This window comes from Pseudorasbora parva, chromosome 23 (genome assembly GCF_024679245.1).
Source record: "Pseudorasbora parva isolate DD20220531a chromosome 23, ASM2467924v1, whole genome shotgun sequence".
Classification (NCBI taxonomy): Eukaryota; Metazoa; Chordata; class Actinopteri; order Cypriniformes; family Gobionidae; genus Pseudorasbora; species Pseudorasbora parva.
In genome coordinates, this window is record NC_090194.1 from 27,722,574 (window position 1) to 27,748,005 (window position 25,432).

At 41.5% G+C, this 25,432-nt stretch overlaps 2 protein-coding genes across 4 annotated transcripts in view; one reads left to right on the forward strand and one right to left on the reverse strand.

The window, feature by feature from the left end:
* gdpd5a (glycerophosphodiester phosphodiesterase domain containing 5a) overlaps nt 1-25,432 on the reverse strand; it is a 66,060-nt gene that overhangs the window by 24,882 nt on the left and 15,746 nt on the right. For all 3 annotated transcript variants that reach the window (XR_010901279.1, XM_067433677.1, XM_067433678.1), the window contains exon 2: nt 15,753-15,917. Coding sequence is in view for 2 of the 3 variants with exons in the window: in XM_067433677.1 (XP_067289778.1) it covers nt 15,753-15,869 (117 nt within the window). In the remaining variant the exon portion in view is untranslated. The remainder of the gene's footprint in view (nt 1-15,752; nt 15,918-25,432) is intronic.
* LOC137063142 (uncharacterized) lies at nt 7,013-9,488 on the forward strand. Its single transcript, XM_067434215.1, has one exon. It carries the CDS (start codon nt 7,013-7,015, stop codon nt 9,377-9,379), a length of 2,367 nt encoding a protein of 788 aa, XP_067290316.1. The 3' UTR covers nt 9,380-9,488.

Here is a 25,432-nt window from a genome sequence, read left to right on the forward strand (position 1 = left end):
GGATGCAGATGTTTATAAAAAGAGAGATGAGAGATTTATTATCTTTAGCATTAAACAATCTTATTTGTAACCAATGAAGCATTTCACCAACATTTCAAAGACCCCAATAACAGTCATCTGACATGCCTTAAATACAATTCCCAACATAAACAACTCGCATATAGTTTTATAATGATTCCATACATCCTTTTGAATTTAATAATGGATGGACTGAATGTTTTATTTGTCATGTTTGTGGATTGTAGCGGAGTCACTCTACAGCAAAGAACACATTTCATTGTTCTGTTCATTCATTCTGCACAGCTGACAGCTGTTAATCTCTCAATCCAATCAGCCCCACCAGACCTGCTCATGAGCACATCGGGTAGGACACATCGTCACCGTGCTCTAATTATAGAGTGGGCGGGGCTAGGAGTAATCACATTGAGTATGCCAGCCAATCACAGGGCTTCTGCTGAGTTCGCTCTCAATGCCGAGATGTTATTTTAGAGAGTCTCTTCAAATGGAAAGATGAACTAATGGCCGGGGGTTTGCATGAGTGTTCTCTTTTTTTTCTGAGCTTTTTTTTTTTTTGAAAAAAAAAAAAAAAAAGCCCACAAACTGAATCATTGCAAGCTTCAAACCAGACCGGCATGGAAAAAACAACCAAACACAGATCTGCTAAATGCAAATTTTATATCAACATACACACTGTGTAAAAAAATATATATATTAATATACAACTAATATTTTTCTTTGCAGTTCAGAACAGTCCCAGATTAACTCCCTGGATGAAACTGAGCTTGATTTTTATCATTAAATCAAAAACTGTTCCTACATTTAAGCTTGCTACCCTATGAATATTAAAAGACTTTCTGTAAAGATTAGATAAGGGGTGATTTCCAATCTGACTGCGCCTCAGTTCAGGTCAGAACATTTGATCGCTGTGCTGGAATAGATGCTTAAAATAACAGGCATTTCTGGTTGAATAACTTTGCTAAATAATGTCAGTATCCAGTTTGGTGTCACCCGACATTGAACGGACAAGTCAAAGAGAGACCTGACTAAGCCTCTCGCTGTGTTGTATACAGATTGGAATTGACCTACAACACGTCCTCCATGGAATCTGAAACCCTGGCTTGAGTTTCTCTCGGTCTGATAGAGAGACAGTCAGACAGCAGAGGAGAAAGGGAAGGGACTTCATTACAGACAGCCAAGTTTGTTTGTTTGTTTGTTTAGAGCTTTATTTATCCCCTTGGGGCAATTAGTTTAGGCTCACATGGTGCTTCACATTTAACACCAACACATATACATTCAATCATTCATTCAAAACACACACACAAAAAAAAAAAAAAAAAAAAAAAAAAAGTATAATAATAATACTAATATTAAAAATAAATAAATAAATAAATAAATCAACCAAATTTGTTACATAAACGAACCGCCTCAGGGACAAAAGTAAATTTATAACGATTTGTCGAACATTTAATTGTCCTTAAACGCCTCCCCAGGGGCATCCACTCAAAATCCAAATACAACGGGTGTGTGCTGTCTCCCATTATTTTGTGCGCCGTTCTCAGCACTTGCTGTTCATAGTACACTGTGAGGCTTCGTAAGGGAACTCCCGTAATTTTTGAGCACATAATGACAATACCTTGTAGACGACTTTTGTTCTTAGTAGACAATGATGAAAACCAACAAATAAAGGAAAAAGACAGAATACTTTCAATGAATGAGTTATAAAAAGACCTGAGAATGCCTCTCTGTACATTAAAAGAATTAAGCTTTCGTAGTGCAAACAATCTCTGATGTGACTTTCCGATAATTGCATCAACATTTTGATCAAACTTCAACTTGTCATCAAAAATCGTTCCTAGGTACTTATATTCCTCTACTACATCCACTTGTGCATTATTAATGACCACCGGTTGAAGCATCAGTGGTCTTTTACTAAAATTAATAATCATCTCTTTAGTTTTTGATACATTCAAATCTAATTTCATACTATTACACCAAGAGGTAAAATCATATAAGACCGAACCATATTCCTGATCTGAATGTGAAAGTAAAGAGAGAAGCACAGTATCATCTGCATATTTCACCAAATAACTATTATCTTGTGAACTCTGACAATCATTTGTATATAGTATGAACAAAATCGGAGAAAGTACACAACCCTGTGGTGTGCCTACAGAGGTATTTACTATATCAGATAAGACCCCATTAACCCTAACCCTCTGTTGCCTATCTGCTAAAAAACTCATGATCCATGAGACTATACCATGATCAAAATTAAACTGACTAATAAGTTTTTGTCCTAAAATGACTGGCTGCAGAAGATTAAATGCAGACGACAAGTCCACAAACAAAAGCCGCGCAAAGGCCCCACTTTTTTCCACGTGACGACAGACAGTATTTAACAAAAACAGCTTTGCATCATCTACACCTCTTCCAGCGCGATATGCAAATTGCAACTGATCTAGTAGCGGTCCAGCAATCTTCAGTAGAAACTTATTAATCTCTTTTTCCAAGGCCTTCATGACCAAAGAGGTCAAGGCAATAGGACGATAATCGTTCAAAGATTTCGGATTTGCTTTTTTAGGTATTGGCACAATAATTGAACTTTTCCACAAATCAGGTACTAGTCCTAGATCTAAGGAAGACTGATAAAGTAAGTGGAAAACTCCACTGAGCTGTTCAGCACAGTGGTTTAATGTTCTACCACAAATACCGTCTGGACCTGGGGCCTTATTGAGCGGTGTGGACTTCAACTGTCTCAATATATTAACCTGATTAATTTCAATTTTATTACGAGAGCTCAAAGTGTTTTTAAAAACTGTTAAATCATCAACTATAAACGATTTAGCAAAACGTGAAAAAAATTCATTAAACTCATTACTTAAAATTAAATTAGTGTTATAGTTTTGTTCCATTGGTACATGATGATTTGATGCAAATGTACTCACTGAAGCCATATTCTTAATTCCCTTCCAAGCATCTTTAAGATTACCTTTCATAAACACACCCTCAATCTTATTTTTATAATTATCTTTAGCTATTTTTATTGCCCTTTTTACTTCCCTATTTATCTGTTTTTTTTCCTCATTGGTCCCTACAAAAAATACCCTCTTCTTCATATTCAATATGCTCTTTAACTCCTTTGTGACCCATGGTTTGTTATTTGGATACAAGGTGATCTGTTTTGTAGGAATAATAGTATCGACACAAAAAGTAATATATCTAGAAATTGTAAGCACCTGTTCGTTCAGATCGGAACATGTGTTCAAAAACAAATTCCAATTGGTGCACTCAAAACAACCCTTCAAAACTTCGATATTAGAAGGTTTCCATTCTTTAACATATCGTACTTCTCTTTTTGCCTTTTTTACGATAGGAGTATACACAGAATACAATAAAATCATATTATGATCGGCTGAACCAAGAGGAGGTAAAGACAGAGATCTGTAAACTCCCGGAATCGGGCCATAACATCTGTCCAAGACTTTATCAGCGCGTGTAGCGCATGTAACATATTGATGATAGCCTTTTAGATGTTTGTCCATAATACACTGGTTAAAATCACCTAAAACAAATTTTGGTGCATCGGGAGATAGATTGTCCAGTTTATCCAGGGTGTTTTTAACAGTCTCAAAAGCCACATCAAAGCTGGCACGAGGATGTATATATACTAAAATAAAAAACAACTGAGGGAACTCACGAGGGAGGTAAAAAGGACGTACAGAAACAGCAATAAGTTCAATGTCCGACTTGCAAACCGTATGTCGTACTATTGCTGTATTACACCAGCTATCCTTAATATAAACACACACGCCTCCACCGCGACTTTTCCCCGTCGTATTTTTGTCTCTGTCCAGCCGGATAGGTGTTCCAAAACCCTCAATTCGTAGGGTACTATCACAAACTGAGTCATCCAGCCAAGTTTCTGTGAATACCATCATATGTGTGTTCTTTTTCTAACTTCGCTCGGTGTTTCACTATGGGAATCGCTTTGGGCGTGACCAACTACGGAAGCTCCAATGACACCACGTCTGTCCTGACAGACAGGTTGACCTGAGATCAGGCTCCGCCTCCACCTATATTACTCAGGTCGACCCCTCACAAAGTCATTCGCGCTTTCTTCCCGTGAGGGACTACAACAAGCTCTCTCAGCACGTCCGACTTCGTTGCTGATCTCGCTGAACTGTTCAACAGGCGGACCGTTATTGGATTACGCCACCGAACGCGACATCAGTGGATTGGACTGTGTTGAGCGACATCGGAAACACCGAATAGTGTCCGCGTCAAGGCGAGCTATTCTCTTCGGACTATCGCGTACTAAACTACGGCGGTAGGTTTTTCAGTGACGTCGAGTCATCTTTTTGGGCTTTTCGCGTTGAGGCGAGCCGTTTGAAAGGGCTAAATTACCCTACTTTATCATCAGACTAACGTGTTGTGACGAGTCGTTGAATCACTCCTCCAGACATTATGTCGACGGTCATTACCCCCGCCAAAGGGAATGAGTCGAAAAGCAGGGATGTGGCATCCCGCCCGTGTCCATCGTCATGTGGAGCAACAATCTCGGGCAGGGACCCCCATCCTATGTGCATCGTGTGCATGGGCTCGAAGCACGCTCAAACGTCGCTTGCGGACCCTCAAACATGCGTCCACTGTGCGTCAATGCCGGTGAAAATTCTGGAGAGAAGGCTGAGAGTGGCGGTGGCTAGTAGCCAACAAGACCCATGTCTGTCCGGCGCCACCGCGAAGCCTAAGACAACCGACCATCAAACGCGAGCTACCTCTAGCTGGGCTGAAATGATGGAAGCCGAATCCCCGGATATGCCTCCTCTGTTCGATGGCCTTCTCGCACACGAAGAGGAAGAGCAGGGGGACGAGGACGCAGAGGGCGATGCTAACTCTGACCTCCTCGACTTGGATATGGAAGACGAGGAGGAAGATGACAACTCTCCCTTCCCCGCTCAACAGTCTAGACCCCCGAGCGCGACTGACTCGGGTCCTCAGGCTGACAGTAACCTACACGAGGTGTGCAAACGAGCCGCGGCTAAACTGGGCCTAGCTTGGCCCACGGCACAGGACGCCGAAGGAGCAGAGAGGGACCTTTACGACGGGAAAAGGCTGCCGCCTGCTCAACCCACAGCGAGACAATTACTGCCCGCCGTGCCGGCATGCATGAAAGAAATGTCTCGCCATTGGAGTACCCCCTTTAAGAATAAGCTCCCGGCCAAGGGATGCTCTAAGCTGGAGATTCAAGGGATGGTGGAGCTGGGGTTGGCCGGACCCCCAGCGGTAGAGTCTTCAGTGGCCTATCACCTCCACCCGAAGCGACGCTCCATTTCTGCCTCCTCTCAGATTTCGCTGCCGAGCAAGATGGAACGTTTGACCGCGTCCGTCTATCAGAGGATATATAAGTATGCGGCCCAGTCAGTGTGCTCGCTGAACGCTGTGACTTTACTGTCAGCGTATCAGGCAGAAATTTTGGAGGAAATGGGGCGACAGCTGGATACAGGGGTGCCGAACCCAGCACTATGGGATGAAATATGTGTGGTAAACGATCTAATTCTCCGCTCTTCCCGCGGTGCGGTTCAAGGCTGTGGCCGTGTGATGGGCCTGGCCGTGTCAGGTGAGAGAGCGTTATGGCTGAACCTGTCAGGATTGAGCGACGCTCAGAAAGCGGAGGTGATGGACGCAGCGTTCGACCCAACTAAGGGCCTGTTCGGACCAGCTCTCGAGAAAATGAGAGAAACCAGCTCCCTGAGGAAACAAGAGGATGAAGCTTTTAACCTCTGTTTACCACGGAAGCAAACACCGCGACCACCCTCTCAACCAGCGCGGCAGGGCTTTGTTGCAGCCGCTGCAGTGAGAGGGAGACAGATAGGGGCCAGGAATGTGAGACCCGCTCCCAGCGGACAACAATCTGGCCATCGTCCAAGGTCGGAGAGCTCCGGACCATGGGGTAAGCATTCATTTGCGGCCGCGGCGGCCAGAAACCGACCGCCCCACCCCGAGGACCGGAAGAAGAAGCGTGCGACCTGACACGCGAATGTTCCCCTGCACTTCTCTCTCCGCCCGCAAAGAGAAGAAAGGGGTCCAACCCTGTTGTTCTGAGTTCAGTAAGGGCTCTCGCTGTAAGTTACCCAGTTCAAAAACAGGGAGAAAATGTTCAACAGTGTCACCAAGCACTCACACAGTGTTCTCAAACGCCCATCGTTTCAGGGGAATACTTAATAAAGAATGCACTATCGCATCCAAGCCACGAGCTAAGGGCGATATGCTCCCCGAATATAACAAACACACAAATAAATGTTTTTCTATCGCAGCCAGGCAGTCAGCCGAGGGCGATAGATTGCAAAGAAATCCAAAAATTAAAACGCGTCTCTCTAGCTTCGCCGCTGGAGGGAGCGCACGCTTCTCAAAAGGGGGTCAGCGCAGTGACAATAATGACGTCATCAACGCGCGCCCGCGAGGGAGAAGTGTACAAGGGACCCCTCTCGGCTCGCATACTCAGTTGGCGCGCATGCGCAGCTCATCCGTGGGTTTTAAACACAATTTCACGGGGATACAGACTTCAATTTGCCATGAAACCACCCAGATTCAATGGCATTATAGTCTCAGCGGCCGAGGGAGAAGCAGCTCGCGTCCTGACGGCCGAGATAGACACTCTTTTAGACAAACGAGCAATCAGAGTGCTGCCAAAGGAAGTGAGCTGTCAGGGTTTTTACTCCCGTTACTTCGTGATCCCAAAGAAAGGGAGCACATCTCTGCGCCCAATTTTAGATCTCCGTGTGCTAAACAAGCACCTACGGAAGTATTCATTCAAGATGTTAACACACAAAACACTTTGTCGATCTATCCGCCAGAACGACTGGTTTGTGACGATCGATCTGTCAGACGCGTATTTTCACATAGATGTTTATCCGTCTCACAGAAAATATCTCAGGTTTGCATACCGAAACACAGCGTACGAGTTTCAAACCATTCCATTTGGTCTGTCCTTAGCGCCAAGAGTTTTCAGCAAATGTGTGGAAGCAGCGCTATTTCCGTTGAGAAACAAAGGAATAAGAATATTGTCGTATATAGACGATTATCTGATTTGCGCCTCGTCAAAAGAACAAGCGATCAGAGACACAAACATGGTATTAGTGCATCTCGACAGCTTGGGATTCAGAATAAACATGAAAAAGAGCCGTTTAGAGCCAGCTCAGAACACAGAATATCTGGGGCTCAGTATAAACTCCCTCTCTTATCAGGTCACTCTGACAGAGGGGAGGATCACGTCCTTCATGCAGTGTCTCTCCCGTTTTCAGACGGGGAAAACTGTTCCGTTCAGACTGTGCCTACGAATGCTGGGTCTAATGGCCTCAGTGATTTCAGTAGTACATCTAGGACTACTAATGATGAGAGACTTTCAGCGCTGGGTCGCGCATCTGCGTCTGTGTTCTCGGCGACATCTCGGTCGACCGGTGAAAGTAACGCATGTGTGCGTCAGAGCGCTCAGACATTGGAGAAGCCCCGAGACTCTCAGAAAGGGGATCCCCTTGGGGGCGGTGTCGGCGAGGGTCACTATAACAACGGATGCGTCATTAAAAGGCTGGGGAGCAACTCTGATGGGCAGAGCGGTGAATGGTGTGTGGCCTCCACATCTGATTCACAAGCACATAAATTACTTAGAACTGCTGGCAGTGTTTTTAGCGCTAAAACATTTTCTGAGCTACATCAAGAGCCAGCATGTTTTAGTGAAAACAGACAATTCTACAGTGGTCGCTTATATCAACCGACAGGGAGGCACACGCTCGCTTCAACTGCACCAGTTAGCGAAAAAGCTGATCGTGTGGTGCAACACGAGGCTTTTATCCATCAGGGCAACCCATGTTCCAGGGATATTGAACAGAGGGGCAGATCTGTTGTCCAGGGGAAATCCTCTGTACGGGGAGTGGAAGCTTCATCCCCAGGTGGTGAAGCAGATATGGCAGAAGTACGGTCAGGCTGCCGTAGATCTCTTCGCCTCGCAGGAAAACGCTCAATGTCCTCTGTATTTCTCTCTGGTGGACGGAAATGCACCATTGGGTGTGGATGCGTTAGCCCACCCATGGCCGAACGTCCTACTGTATGCATTCCCTCCTCTGAGCCTGATTTCACCCACTCTAGCCAGGGTGAGGGAAATGGGGTTGTCACTGATACTGATAGCTCCACGGTGGCCATCCAGACATTGGGTAGCCGAGATAGTTCAACTACTGTCGGGTCAGCCGTGGCCCCTCCCTCCCCGGAGGGACCTCCTGTCACAAGCAGGAGGGGAAATCTACCATCCTCACCCGGACAGAATAGCTCTCTGGGCCTGGCCCGTGAGAGGTGGAATTTGAGTGCGGCAGGTTTACCCCCATCTGTCATTCACACAATACAGAGTGCCAGAGCCTCTTCCACTCGCTCACTTTATAGTAATAAATGGCGAGTCTTTGAAGAATGGTGTGGAAGGAGTAATATTGTCCCTTTTCAATGCTCAGTGAGGGACATATTATGTTTTCTCCAGGATCTGTTGGATAAGGGGAAGGCTTTTTCGACAATGAAGGTATATTTAGCTGCCATTTCCGCTTGTCATGTTGGTTTTGGTGACAAGACGGCAGGTCAACACCCTTTAATATGTCGTTTTATGAAAGGGGCACGGCGTAAGAGGCCAGTGGCCAGGAGGATGGTCCCGTTGTGGGATTTGTCCATGGTGTTAGAGGCCCTATCTCAACATCCTTTTGAGCCGTTAGAAGCCATAGGGTTGAAGTTTCTCTCTCTTAAGACAGCACTGTTGTTAGCGCTGGTGACAGCTAAGCGTGTGAGCGACTTACAGGCCTTGTCTATCAGCCCGTCTTGTTTACAGTTTGCTCCAGGGCTCACAAGGGTTTCCTTTCGCCCTAACCCTGCTTTTGTACCTAAAGTGGTGGACTCATCTTATAGATGTTCTACTACAGAACTTACAGCTTTCCACCCTCCTCCGTTCTCTTCGCCAGAGGAGAAGAGATGGAATTCTTTATGTCCGGTACGGGCGCTTCATAGGTACATGGAAAGAACAGCAGGATTCAGAAAGAATGACCAGCTTTTTGTATCTTGGGCTACTCCTCACAAAGGGAAGCCGTTGTCACGTCAACGGCTGTCCCATTGGATTGTAGAAGCTATATCTATAGCTTATGAATGTAGAGGTTCTCTACCTCCTGAGGGCTTAAGGGCCCACTCCACTAGGGGCATGGCTACATCATGGGCCCTACTTAAGGGAGTTTCGGTTCAGGAGATATGTGCAGCAGCAAGTTGGGCTACGCCCCACACATTTGTGCGGTTTTATAGACTAGATGTGTCTGAGCCATCCTTAGCTCATGCAGTGCTAGGGGCAAGCACACTGTGATATGTTTGATTAAGCATAGCATATGTTGTGCAATCCGGGAGTGGTCTATATCTCCCATAGTGAAACACCGAGCGAAGTTAGAAAAAGAACGATGGGTTACTTAACGTAATCCCGGGTTCTTTGATAACAGAGTGAGGTGTTTCACCAACACTTCCCTTCTCGCACAGGACGGGAAGAAATCTCTCTATAATGACTTTGTGAGGGGTCGACCTGAGTAATATAGGTGGAGGCGGAGCCTGATCTCAGGTCAACCTGTCTGTCAGGACAGACGTGGTGTCATTGGAGCTTCCGTAGTTGGTCACGCCCAAAGCGATTCCCATAGTGAAACACCTCACTCTGTTATCAAAGAACCCGGGATTACGTTAAGTAACCCATCGTTTCTGTATTCATGCATAAAACTCACATTGGCTTGTAGTTCGTCAAGTTTATGGCGAAGCGAGCGGACATTGCCTAGGAGTATTCCAGGCAGCGGGGTAAATCTTTGCGCTCTCTTTAGCCTGCGTCGAACTCCTCCTCGATTCCCGCGTTTCCTCTTTGTTCTCCTTTTCGGGACTCGGATGTCCACAGAAGGCTGAATCAGTTCTTCTGGAATATCCCAAACGGGATCAACAGCACCAACATTCGAACGCAGACCTAGCAGGAACTCCCTGGTCATCACTGGCATGCTCTCTGCCAAAACTCCGCCAAACGCAAAAACTGCGGTCGTTCCCCAGATAATCAACAGCACCAAAGTTGTCCTTTGTCAGCCTTTAAAGGGTCAATATAATCGGTTTCAGCAACAGCCAGTTCTCACCACAGTTTTGAAAAGTGCTACAAAAGACGTCTTAATAAGTCAGTAATTCTCATTGAGCATGAAAAGCGTGAAAGCTTCCAACAAATGCCTGCTGCAATTTACCATTACACGCAACACAATATATACAACAAGGCTTGACATTAACACCTGCCAAAATGGGTGGATTTTAGCAGTCGTGTGTAACAAAGTCCCTCATACTAGCCACTTTAGCAGGTTGAATTTAATATATAATCTACCGTATACATTTTTTAATTGTAGTCTTTTAAAAAGTAATCTGGAATAATAAACTAAGAGGTTTTGCAGAGCTGCACGATCATGACAAATCATAATTGTCGATTATTCCCCTGAAATTGTAATTGTGATTAGAAATTACGATTATCACAATTTACAAAGTTTTGAATAGCTTTATAACAATTTGAAGCGACTGCATGACATATTGTTATATCAAAAGAATCAAGCTGAAAACAGTCCAATAATTTGGTTTCTTTAAATAAAAAAATCGTAAAATATGCATTGTATTATGTTATACTAAAAATAAAAATTAAACAATGGGGAAAAAACAACAAAGAGGAAAACAAACAAACAGTCAGCACAGAAGTGGACTTATTTTGTAATTGTGATTACATTTTATTAAACGATTACATAATTGAGACATCAGTAATTGTAATCACGATTACAAACTCGATTCATTGTGCAGCCCTATGGTGTTGTAAAAAAATAGATTTTTCCGATAGGCTACTACTTAAACATCTGAAATAGAAAAGACTATAGATACACAATACCAGCTGCACTTTCTTGTTCAACAAAACCTGCCTCCCCTCACCCACTTCATTTGCTCTGGATGAATATTGTTGTTCACAGGGCGCGAATTTCGGCATGGGATTGTGCATAATTTTAATCAGGGTATATGCAGGAATCCTGAAGTTAATTTCAATACCTTTTTAAGACTTTTTAAAGACCTTCTCAAAATATTTTAAGACCTCATCGCACTTCAAGTTCTAATCGGCAACAAACCTTTAATAAACAGTTGTAGTAGAATGTAGACTTAAAATCTCTATCGTAGGCCAATTTTGTATAGTTTATATTGCATATCTGTTTTGCAACGTATGGAGGGCTACACATCACCTAACTGCGCATTTTGCAAAATACACGACCAAGACGTCACCCGTAGACAGTGCTCGGCAGGGATGGAAATTAACTTTGTTCAAAGTCTACCACTCAATGTATTTTACCAGCCACTTTTTTGTTTTTAACTGACAATGTGTAACTGCATGTGAAAATTAATACTACAAGCTCTACAATGGCTTCCAGTTTTATGGTTTTTAGTCCCAACAATGAAACTATTCGTTCTGGCATCTTTGAAGCATGTTGACAACATACCGAGCAGAACATTATCAGAATGGGATGCACCGAAATCAAAATTCTTGGCCGAAACCAAAGCCGAAAACCGAAAAATAAAATTCAAACTAGAATGTTTAACTTGACCTCACTCATGTGTACATTAAATAATAATGCACATGCCTACTGGCCTGTAGAAAGGTACAGAAATTGAATTAAGTAATCAAATGTAAAATAACTGCATATTTAACTGTTTAAATTAAAGATTAATCCTTATTAAACTTACAAAAGCTATTCACTCAAGAACAGTGTTTAATGTCAAACTAAATATAAGGACATCACTCAGGCAGCAGTAAAGGCTACTGCGCCTTTAAGACCTGATGCAGGGATATGCTCGTCTTTCTCGACTGTGCATACTATACAGTTCACTTAAGGCATATTCAGACTATGTCTGCTAGGATACTCATCAAGATGGACACGTTGACATACTTCTTGTGTGAGTTTGTCCGTTTAAGCACAAGACTTGAAAGATAACTCAATATTTGCGCGCTGTGAGACGAGTGCGCGCTCTCGGATGATGCACAGCGTCAGATCTACTCTAAAGCCTCGTTCACACCGCCAGCGATTTTGTCGCTGCATGTCGCCAGCGCCAGAGATTCATGTCGCTAGTGGGCGTTCCCACTACACGGGTTGCATATAAACGTCATTAAATATATTTGTACTATAGTACCGTTTTTATTACTAGTGTTTTGCAGAACAGAGCAAGTTATTAGAATACATACACACTGTACTGTAATAGGTAGACCATATTGCATGCAGTTTAGTCAAAACTTACTTTATATCCCCACAATCCCAGACACGTTTTTCCATGCATCATTTTTTTAAATGTGTCTCTGTATGTAGGCTACACAGAGACATATTATAAAGAACAGGGGGCTTGCTAAAAGCTAATATCAACAACTCCTCCGGACACCGCAGTAAAGCAGACGGATCACGTGCACTCCACTGACTTCACTCCTATTGGTTGTCGCTCGCGAAAATCGCTTCTCGTTTGCATAAAGTTGAAATTTCTGAACTTTTGTCGCGCGTCTCGTGTCGCTTGACACGCCCACATTCTGTCGCCAACGGTCACTGTCGCTCGTGTCGCCGGAAGTCGCCAGCGCTCCATTGAAATGAATGGGATCGTGTCGCTTTGTCGCTGCGTGTCGCTGGCGGTGTGAACGAGGCTTCAGAGTGCGCGAGTCTCACAGCGCGTCTTCACGCAAGTGATGACGGAGAAAACGACTGCTCATATGCGCACATACGGCAGCACTCGCATGCATTGAACAAAGTTTACAAAGAGGTGAAACAGCTCGGTAGGTGAATCTTAGGAGTTTACCCGCCACAACTCAAAATCAGCCGCATTTGGCTGGTGGCGGCGCTAATGTCCATCCCTGGCGCGCGCGCTCCGAGCCGATCTCAGACTGAGCGCCCCGTTGTTTTTTAATACTTATGGGGATGAAAATAAATATATTCATAAATACTTTTTGAAGTCAAACTCTTTTGACGAAGCTCGAACAAAATACTTTCAAAATTTAAGACTTTATAAAGCCGTGATAAGACTTTTTAATACTTTATAAGGGTCTTAATTTTCCCAAAATTGATTTATCACCTTTTAAGACTTTTCAAGACCCCGCGGATACCCTGTTAATGGTATTTCACAATATTACTGTTTTAACTGTATTTTTGACTCAATAAATGCAGCTTTGTAGAGCAGAAGATAAACATTTAAGAAGCTGTCAGTTAGCACTGCATTATTCATATGATATAGGCCTACTTTATTGTCAATAAATAGCCTACACTGAGATGGACTGAAAAACACACATAAAAGCATATTGTCGCAATCGTCTGATTGTCGTCGTCACGTTTCAGATCATAACGATTGTTTTCTTTCAGCTGCAGCTCCAGTGTGACAGTAAGTTTCTACGAATCCGCTTTTGGGACTTTCTTTGAGAGTGCCCTTCTCATATTTAGATACGAATAAAATGACAGGTCATGCATAGATTATTTTTTTTGTCTTTGAATTTAAATCTTGATGTATTCACATTGGTTTCTATGTATAAATACACTTGCCCGTGACCTCAAGAATCGAGCAATCAACCGAGGTGGAGAAAGCTGTCTTGTCTGTTGCAATAGCTTACACACAGCACAAGAAAGCTTGATTTCGAATGGTAAATTGAATTTAAAAAGACGAGTAAACAGTAATAAAATAAGAACAAATAAACAGATTACAAACAATAGCACAAATAAATGCAATAGAATAGAAGATACAAATTAAATAGACTGCTTTATTTTTTCAGGTAGGTCTAACATTCAGATAAGAAACTGAATAAAAAAATGCATAGTAATTACATTTAAAACAACATTGAATAATGTTCTTTGTAAAAAAAAATTCAATAGCGTACAGATGAAACTATTAAAGTTACACAAGTTGATCAGCAAGAGCAGCGTGATCATTTGTCTTTTTGTAGTTTGAATAACAAATGACTGCGGTCCCTTTAAGACTAACGGACGCATGGATCCTAAACACTGTTCCTGTTACTCGTTCTTCCTGAACTGTTTGCGACTGTGTTTACGTTAATACTCTTCCAGATGTGCACTGATAATTTTTTGAGTGTATTTGACCAATAATAAGCTGGAAAAAGAAGCAAATGTTTGCACTTGTGTCATGTCAGAGACGGCTTTATTACGGTAGGCTATGTGTGTGCTTCAGATGTGAGCACGAAATCTGCGGGGATTAGTAGAATTAATTTATGTGCAATCCCGCGTGAAATTCAGACCGATCACACACTAACACACACTGTCATGAGGAAAAAGTCCAGCAGAACGCGCGTTCGCTGTGCTCGGAGGTTAACCGGGCTGAGTGAGAATATGCCGGTGTGTGTCAACTCGCTTTCGGTGGGAGAGGAGAGCGCAGCTGGTATCGATACTGTATCGTTTCAGATATTCCAGTATCGATACATATCGAAATATCGATATTTTTGACAACACTATTACAGTCTACAAAACAGTGTCTGTGCTCACAGCGTCACAAACATTAATATTTTATTTTATAAAAGTATCACTGTCTGGCCATCTGGAATTTTGGTATGGAGATTATTTGGAGATGGAGGTAATTTTTTGTAGTATTATACCACATTGTGTGTGTATATTAGCACTGTTTGGACATGGAAGCGCTGCCTCGTGATGTCAGACTTAAAGCTACACTGTGTGATATTTTCCCCCATCTAGCGGTGAAACGGTATATTACAATCCAGTGAATATTAGTTTCTGTTCCTCTCAATTCTGACTTCGTTTTAACTCCTACGGTGGCTGATTTAGTCCAAGATTAACATGGCAAGCCCCCTCTTCACATTCGACACGGTGCCATCGAGTGTTAAAACGCGAAAGGCGAAGCTTGAATTTACGGGTATGTCCCTCTTTGGCTAATGTACTTTCAAGATGGAGAGGCAACATGGCGACCAGCATTCGAACCCCTCACCCGTATGTATGTTCAATGGCATATTATAAACTTACGAGAATACTTTATTACTTGAAAGAAGTAAATATGCATTAACGAGCACATATATTTTTGAAGGAACGAAGTGTTTTTAGCTAAGAATAAACTAAAAAATGTACACAGTGTAGCTTTAAACCATATACCCCCCCCCCCCCCCCCCCTTCCCTTAGGTGATTGTTAACAGTTGAGAAAGAAAACGCATGTGAACCCGTATATTGGATCTATGTGTCAGGTCTTAAAATGACAGCAACCTGATACCAGACTAAAAATTTAGACGCACCCTAGTGGCAGCAAATCTAATCTGCTGCGAGTTGCATGCTACTTGAAAATAAAAATTGCATACGCACTGCGCACGCACTGCAGACGGTGTATGTGTGAAACGGGCGTAAAGCCAACTTGAACAAAGAAAAGCTTCATTTGACAGCTATTACATGTTACAAGGGACCACAACGTTGATACAACCTGAATCAATTTGCTAAAATTAATGAACATTACTTTGTCTTGGATCAAATTATGGTGTTCTTTATTGATGCTATGTTCATTTGGACACATACAGTATCTCCACAGTTACATTAGAAGACATGATTGGTCTGTAAGTGTTTAAAGTAGGTCAATTACTCAACAGGTCAGAGTCATTTTTGCCTCTATTTCGGTCAATGTGGTTAGCATACAATGGCTTCTCCCAAAATTGATGCTGTGGTTACCTTGGAGCTGTCGTCATGGGAGCGTTGGTACCGTTTCCAGCGGCAGCCGTAGATCCCGGTCAGACAGGACAAACACAGCTGTCTCTCATACACCTGTAACGGTTGGTGTTTCACCATAGTCAGGCCACAGCTGATCTGCAGACATCCCACTCACACACTGCAGACCTGCAGAGATGACACACATCGGTAAGAAACTAATTTATCTGTAACAAGACACTGAGATGAATCCCTTTCTTCAACTAAATTATACTCTGAATGTTGACATTGCATCGAAAAACCTGTGGAGGATTTCGCCTTTTAGCTTTGAGTCTGGGAAACTTGCCTTAGGAAAACATACCAGAGAAAATCCTACAGCGCCGGAGCATAAACAATACGTCAGTAATAACTGTAGGAATCTGTAGGTCAACAGTAATGTGAGTTAAACTTGTCATTTTATGCCAAGTAAAGTGAAAAGTACAAAATCGTTTCATAATAAAACCATTATGGATAATACAGGAAATTACATCAAACAGTAGCTGAAAAGAAAGGCTACACACATTTTAAAACACACATAAAACACATTTACGTTAGACTGTGTAAACCCAGCCTGATCTGCCGGCGATTTGATTTCGCCCTGCAACTCGGTCTGGAAACCTGTATATTCATTTCTACTGCTTCTGTTACACTTTTGCGGGAACCAATCACAGACTGGCTTATCCACCAGCATGCCTTGGAGGGGTTTAACATGATGACGGATAGAGAAGCGATGGGTCAAGCCCGTTGATCAGGCCTCTTGTGATCTGATTGGTTGAAGGACTATCCAATTGCGTACAGAGTCATTTGAATTAAGCCCGATGATCACATCTCTTGAGCAGTAGAAAATACAGAGCAGACTCCCTAGACCAATGTTCAATCTTAAATTGAGCTTGGTCTGGTGATAAGCCAGACAACATTTATGGACCATTTGTTTCAATTTATAATTTCATTTTTATTAGATTTTTAAATGTACTTAAAATATTTGGCATAAATTACAAAAAAAAAAAAAAAACTATTTATGCCAAATATTTTAGAAGAATTTTAACATTGGCCATTTATCGGTTATCAGCCATAAAATAATAATTATCAGCTTAATCAGTATCAAGAAAACTGTAAATATTGTACAGAAATGTACATGTAGATTTTGACTTTCTAATCAAGAAAGTACTATCAAAATAAGTACTGATCATTTTGGACATGCGAGTAACTCAGAAATAAAGAAGAATATATGGTTATTCCACCATCCTGGCCAATCAGATAAGATCTAGCTGAATCTAGACATGTGCCGATTTTCGATAATGCGATTTATCACGATAATGAATATGCACGATATTGTTATCGTGGGCACTTTAAAATATCGTAAATAATAATTTATTAACAATTTATAATTTTTTTATAATGAACTCAAGAATACTTTGCCCATCAACCGTATAAATGCTCAACACCACTGTATTCTGCGTCAAAGGGACACCCGCTCAGATATAAACAAGCCCAACGTGGGTTTGCACACGACTGAACCGGTGAAGCAGACGCGCTGCTGAAGAGCCGCTCAGTGACAGCAGAGGGCGCTGATGAACTGCAGAATGCAGCCGGTTACCCCGGAAACCAGCAAACAAACAAAAAAACGCATGTAGTTTTTAAAACAGGTATTCGTTTTTGTAATCTCAATGTTGTTCATCACAGCACCAAATACTTAATACTTAAAGACTTAATAGGCTATTTATTTTCAAATTTAAACATTTTTATGTTTTAATCTGGGCTACAACATACCCTAATATTAACATGTTAACATGTTAATTCATTATTACCAAACACAATGAAAAATACTTATGAAGAATGAATCATTCTATGTTAATTTCTTAGTTACTTTTTAATAACATTAAAATCAAAATCAAAATAACTTTTTTAATGGACCTAAGATAAAACTAACAATGATCAGTATTTCTTAACTAACATTAACAAAAACATTATACTTTCTGTATCAAATGTAGCTATTGCTCAATCTTAGTTAATGCATTAAATAATGAGACCTTATTGTAATTTGTAAGCCTACCTGTTGTTCTTTATAGCCTAATTCTTTTGCACTTAAATCTGTTTGAAAATTGTACTTTTACAGCTCTGAAAAAAATCAAGAGACCACATAACATTGATTTCTCAAGAGGGATCTCTTATTTTTTTTTTTACCAGAGCTGTATATATTTTTGGTGCATTATTGTATTTGAACATTCACTTATTTTTGTTCTTACAAAAATAGTTCTTAAAGCTGTTATGCTATGGCAACACTTTTTATTGCAACTTATTTCAATATCGTGATAATATCGTATATCGTGATAAAACTTCATCAATTAATCGCAACATGAAAAATTGATATCGGCACATGCCTAGCTGAATCACAAATGTTCTTAGCAGGTTTGTGCGCAATTTGCATCTGATAGTCGGTGAACAGAGTGTGAGCCAGAGTCCTGCACGGGTCCATTTTTGGAGACCCGCCCCCGCCCGTACCCGCAAGGTTTAGCACCAGATCCGACCCGTGACCCGTGAAAATATCAAAATTAAATCCGTGCCCGCCCAGACCCGTTAATATTTGGCCCGTTACCCGACCCGTGCCCGCAATAAATCACACACTCTAAAACATTCAAATTAAAATGCTTTATTTTTTATCCTGCCCCTCTCTCAACATCAACAGCGTCATGAATGGGCTAATGAAACAGGCAAAAGTGCCTTTAAAGACTCATTGTCAACAATTTCATATAGCTACTCCACTCACCAACTTTACTTTTACTTCATCCATTGCTACTCCTGCAACGCTCGCTTCATCCGCGCTACGAGAGGCATCAACAAAGGTTTCAATGTCGCAGTGATGGTGACGTGATGGGTCAAATGGCATATCGTTGTTGCGTGTGTGTGTTATGATAATTTGGACATAGAAATTGTAAAAGCCTACAATATGTTCGATGGGGGAAGAGGGAGGCGGAAACCGGCGAACATTTAAAAGACTTTACCCAAACAAAACGGAAGTAACATGGGCAGCCCCTCATAGACATCTGCCAAGCGCACACACATAATAAAACGTAAACAACTCAACGTCAAATCCAGGTGTGGTGATCTCTCGTCCTTATATGCTTCCGAGCTCCCTCAGAGGACTCGAGACCGGTGTGGCTCGCAGGTGACGCTCATTCACAATCACGCCCTGGTCTCGCTGTCGCTCTCGCTCTCTCTCTCTCGTTCACTTTGCCACAGAAATATTGCACATATTTTTCATCCGCCCATACGCGCAACTACCCGCCCGCACAGAGTTAATTATCCGCCCGCATCCCCGCCTGTGAATTTTATAAATGTCACAATCCACCCGTTTTAGACACTTTTATGCGGGTACCCGCGGATACCCGCGGGTACCCGACCCGTTGCAGGACTCTGGTGTGAGCGGCCCGTCTGAGGTTGAGAGCAGGTCCTACAGGATGCCATGTGACAGCTTTTTGATTATGAGCTGTGAGACACACGTAAAGAATTCCAGATTTTACAAAATCAGATATTCAGATGCGAACTGACGGATTGAAAGCAGCTCTCTGTCAGTCTACAGGTCACCGAATAGACAACTTTATAATATTATTTTCAAATAAACTATATTATTATTATTATTTAAAATTATTATTGTCCCTGGCTATGTAAGGAACTCTTGTAATAAAGTTGTATTAATAAAGAGTTAAACTAACTCTTGTTACAGTGGCTGAGACAGATTTTAAGTATCACCTCAAGATGCAGTCTAATCCTGTTTAAATGAAATAAGCCTGCTCCCGAGCACGTTTAAGCTAATGGACTTGTTGCTATGACAACAAATCCAAGATCCGAGAACCAAACAATCCGAAATCATGTCAGATTGTCAACAATCAAATCTAGCTAACTGAGTTAGCCATGTACGAAGAACGGCCCCCTGAACGCCCATGGGCGTGAGTGCATTTGCTATTTAAACAGCATAATGTGAAAATGATAACTGAGTCGCACTGCACCAGGTGTATGATAGGGCCAAGGGGGTAATCTAGCACTCGGAAAGCGTACCGTCCATAGGAGCGGCCATTGCTAACCAAGCCATCACCTGCTGTTAGCCTCCCATTGACTCCCATTCATTTTTGAGTCACTTTGACAGTGAATAACTTCACATCTGAGGCGTTTAAAGACTCCATTTGTCCACTGTTTATTTCTAAAGAAACACAACAAATGCATAAAAGGCTCCATTACCTTGTATCTTACACTATCACCCCGTAGAAGCCGTTTTTGTCAAAAATAGGCTAACGATTGCATCATAACCAATGCGACTCTGTCGCACAGTTGAGAAATTACCGTATAGACAGGAGGAGACGCTCAGAGGCAATCTTTTACTGTCTATGAGACAGTCGGGGGGACGTGGAGACAAAGTCCGATAAAGTCAAGGGGAAAAATGGGAAGAAGCCCATAGTGAGCTTAGACTTCACTTGCTGATGAGCGTCTGAGCGTAGATTTCAACGTTAATTCAGATTTCACTTTCCACAACAACTAGAAGACTTACAACTGTCAGACAGGTTGCTCACGTCACATCTACGTCGTCAAGCTCAGTCTGAGCCTGCGCAGTTCGCTCAGCCATCAGGAAGTGAGAGCTTCTAATTGACTTCATTTTCCGCTGTTGAAGTCTATATGGGATCGCTGTGTCCATTTCTTTTACTGTCTATGGATAGGGCCCATAGTGTTTCTTTACAAAGTGACATCAACAACTACTGGCCCAGTAGCACAACAAAGCTTCTTTTTTTCCGCTTTTGTGGATCAGGGTATAGTTTTGACAACATTACTGTCTGTACGTAATTAACACAAAGGTAAAACTTTCCAAAAATCTTTTTTTGTACATTGTAGTAGTGTAGATGGACAGTTCATTTCAACATTCAATAATGCATTTTTAACAAAATCTCAAAACAAATCAACTTGAACAAACAATGAATACATAATTTTTTTGTTAACTAACATTAGCAAGGATTAATAAATGATGTAAAAATAGTTATTTTGCATGGTAATGGATACACTGTAAAAAAGAAAAAGAAAAAAAGGTTGCCTCAATTAGTGTACAATCAACTTGGTTGTTTAAGCCATTTCAAATTAAATTGGAAAGAGAGCATGACTGCATGAAGAAAGGCAATAAAAACTGCTAGATCTGCTTATTTCTCAACTCTTTTAGAAGAAAACAAGCACAACCTTAGGTATTTATTCGATACAGTGGCTAAAATAACAACCAAAAAAGCTTCAAATTCTGATGCTTGTAAACAGCACAGCAGTAATGACTTTATGAACTTCTTTACTAGTAAGATTGATAATATTAGGAATAAAACTATAACCATTATTATAAGCCATCTACTACAGTATCACTTTAGACAGAGCATTGTAGTGTCACTGAGGAAAAAATACACTCATTCACTGCTATAGGAGGAGAAGAATTGGCTAAACTCATCAAAATCGTTGACCCTATACCGACTAGGCTATTAAAAGAGATGCTTCCAGAGGTCATAGATCCTCTGCTTAATATCATTAATTCATCCTTAATATTAAGATATACCAAAAACTTTCAAGTTGATTATAATTAAACCACTTATTAAAAAAAACGCAACTTAATCCTAAATAATTAGTCAATTACAGGCCAATCTTAAATCTACCGTTTCTATCAAAAATACTAGAAAAGGCCGTGTCTTCACAATTATGTTCCTTTTTAGAAAGAAATGGTATATGTGAGGATTTCCAGTCAGGATTTAGACCGTATCATAGTACTGAGACTGCTCTAATTAGAGTTACAAATGATTTACTCTCCGATCGTGGTTGTATCCCTCTATTAATGTTACTCAATCTTAGCGCTGCATTTGATACCATCGATCACAATATTCTTCTGAATAGACTGGAAAATTATCTTGGCATTAGTGGAACTGCATTGGCATGGTTTAAAAATTTACTGTTTTGACCGTTATCAGTTTGTAGCAGTAAATGAAGAGATGTCACACGATCACAAGTTCAGTATGGAGTACCGCAAAGACCAGTGTTAGGACTGTTGCTCTATATATGCTACCACTGGGAGATATCATTAGGAAGCATGGCGTTAGTTTTCATTGTTATGCTGACGATACTCAGCTCTATATTTCTTCACGCTCTGACAAAACTTACCAATTCACAAGATTAACGGAATGCATAGCTGATATATAAAAAAAAATGGATGAATAGTAATTTCCTGCAACTTAATTCAGATAAAACTGAATTTTTAATTATTGGACAGAAAAGCTCCACAAGTAGTAACCGAGAATACTGTCTAACACTTGATGACTGCTCTGTCAAGCCCTCGTCGTCAGTGAGGAACCTGGGTGTGCTCTTTGATACCAATCTTTCATTTGAAAGCCACGTTTCTAGCATCTGTAAAACCGCATTCTATCATCTTAAAAATATATCTAAATTACGGCACATGCTTTCAATGCAAAATGCTGAACAGTTAGTACATGCGTTCATGAGCTCAAGGCTAGATTATTGTAATGCTCTACTGGGTGGTTGCCCTGCTCGCTTAATAAACAAAGTCCAACTGGTCCAAAACACAGCAGCTCGAGTTCGTACTAGAACCAGGAAGTATGATCATATTAGTCCAGTTCTGTCAACACTGCACTGGCTCCCTATTAAACATCACATACATTTTAAAATCGGTCTTCCTAGCATTTGTTCGGGAAGCAGACACACATTGTCAGTTTAAATCTAGACTAAAAAAGCATCTCTTGGCATACTATGGCATACACGTAGAACATTTTTAACTTACATTATTCAAATCAACTGACTGATTGTTAGGCTGCATTAACTAGGTCAGCCGGAACCGGGAAAACATCCCATAACACCTGATGTACTCGTTACATCACAAAAAGAATGGCAACTACGCTAATGTTAGTCTCTCTGTTTATCCCGAGGTTTACTGCAGTCGGCAGGATCCAGGCCGTGTCCGGATAGGATAGTGGACCTGGACATGACCAGCTCATCCGGGAGTGTCTGCTGAGTCCGTGTCAATTGGTGTCTCCGCTGAATTTATCCTCAACGGCATGTCATCCTCAATAAACCCGTCTTTGGAGCGTCGACACCATTCCTTATAATATTCATACTCTTCTGTAATCGACACACCATCCTAAATAAACCCGTCTCTTGCGGGATAGCCAGAAATTTGGAATATTCCGATCTAATATGATTTCTGACCTGTAAGGTTGCCAGAATAATAATCATACACTGTTTGATAACAGGCCAGAGGAGAACTGGCACCCCGACTGAGCTTGGTTTGTCCCAAGGTTTATTTTTCTCCATCATGCCCTGGTGGAGTTTTGGTTCCTTGCCACTGTCACTTTAGCTTGCTTATAGTTAACTAAATATACAAATAAAATATATTAATTAGTTCTTATTTAATTCTATAAACTATAATACTGATCTGCCAACATTGTTGCTATATGATAAATTAAAATAAGCTGATAACATCACTGTTTTCTCCAGAACGACTGTACAGCCAAAGCAAATTTTGTTGCAATATTGTCCTGTTTAACACTGGGAAGCTGCTTTGAAACAATCGTCATTGTAAAAGCACTATATAGATAAAGTTGATTGATTGATTGATTTAATTTAGGGGTGTCCCTGACTAAGGATTTACACATTCGAATCAGAATTTTCTAATCTCTCTATGGTCGACCGATAGTCAAATCATCTTTATGTGTGTAAACCATAGACCGGAAAAAAATAAACGGTATAAACGGGTTGGGAAGGGCAGGACACTAGTCAGCAGGAGGCTAAGACTATTTTTATTTTACTTTACACACGGCACACAGCCATCACTTTTAATAAAGTGATCAAAACAGGCTAACGTTACACTACACATTCGTAAATTAACCGTTCTCTCATAACATTTAAAAGTCGCGATCGAAACACAGAACATCACAGAAATATATAAAAGAACTTTTTGATAAATAAACCTAAAAACATACCTGCCTAGAGAGGAAAAGAAGACTGAGTGCGTTTATATGCACGTTCTTAAGCCGATTGTGCCTAAAGGGGGTCGCACACCGGACTGAAGCTCAGCGCTGTGTCTCAGGTATCTCACACCAGGCAGACGTGAACATTATATACGCGCAAGCTCAATTTTGAATCGACCTCTGACAGAAGAGCTGCACGATGAGTATCTTGTAGCACAGGGTGAAATCAGTACGTACAGTCACGATTTGAAGGAAATTTACATTTAATCGCCACGGAAAGGCGTCGAATGCCGCCGGCGGTGTATGCGTTCGAATTTTAAAGCCGCGGCGCGTCAGGTGCGAAGCTCAGTGCCCTGAAAGGGGCGATCGCTCAGCGCCGCGACACGTCTTTATAACACTAATATTGAGCATCCCCATATTGCCAAAATGGTATGATCCTCGTTTCATAACACCCGTGAAGATTCGACCATGAGGTCAGTGGTCGAATCCGGTCCTGCATATCGATGCATCGAATCTTCGACTATTAGGGGTCACCCCTAATTTAATAACTTTAAACTGACTTTAAAAAATTCAGTTGAATCGTGTATAACTTATAAAAAAAAGTTGAAGATTGCTTAACTTACTTTGATGAGTTAAAGCAATGTAAAAACATATGCTGTCATAACGTATTATTCATATAATTTTTTACAGCATACACAAATTACCCATAGCAGATACAAGTGGATCTGGGGAAGGTGGAGGGTTTCTTAAAGCGTGCTGCAACTGCTACAGCAAATGCTAACTCAGCGAGCTCATTGGCTACTGACAAAGCAGGAACCAATCAGATGTGCATTATCGAGAATGATGTGTTTGCAAACCTGAGGTTAATTTAAATTTTTACATATTATTAGAAAGATATAAAAGCATAATTGATAGTTTCCTCAAATGCATAAATAAAGCCATCACAAACCCATAAGTCAACCACTGACCCAGCATTACCACACCAGATGCTTCAATGAAAAACAACAGATTTCAATGACAGTAATTAAAGAGGGCTATCAAGACGCAGCCAGTACAGACTTGATCTTTGTCCACCAGAAGCGCCCACACAGCCAGATTAACATTTCATTAGCATCTTCAATAACCCTACTCAAATACACAAACAAGATACTAAGAGTTTTCATTAAGCATTTCCTTCAAATCCTGCTTCATATTTCCCAATAATCACATTCCTTTGAGTAATTCAGAACACGCTCATCACTCAACGCAAATGCCCTGCCATTAACACATGATTCCTCCCATCCCATAACCGCAGTTCAAGTCACGATGGATCTGTTACAAATCAGTATGAAAATGCTAATGTGAATGTGTGTGAAAATCTGAAGGAATCAGTGTTCTTCTTTTCCACACTTCCTTCTGCGTGACCAAGAGGGGTGTAACCCGTCAGTATTGGTGATTAGAGTTGATGTACTATCCTTTGTTTTTGGAAGTCGGGGGTTTTACGTATATCACTTAGTACGTCTACAGCGTCCCAAATATCTGCAACGAGCCAGTAAAATCATTCACATGCATCCTGTCCAGTGTCAAACAAAGAAGTCATTATCTCTTTCAGACATGTCTTCCTGTTGAAAATGGCCCTGTCTGAGTGAGGTAACACTGGTGTGAGTGCCTGCCAGGGGTCTCAGAACACACGCA

Bases quoted from the DNA above. Each gene is read 5' to 3' on its own strand.
- LOC137063142 (XM_067434215.1), top strand. From the start codon at position 7,013: ATGTGTGGAAGCAGCGCTATTTCCGTTGAGAAACAAAGGAATAAGAAT.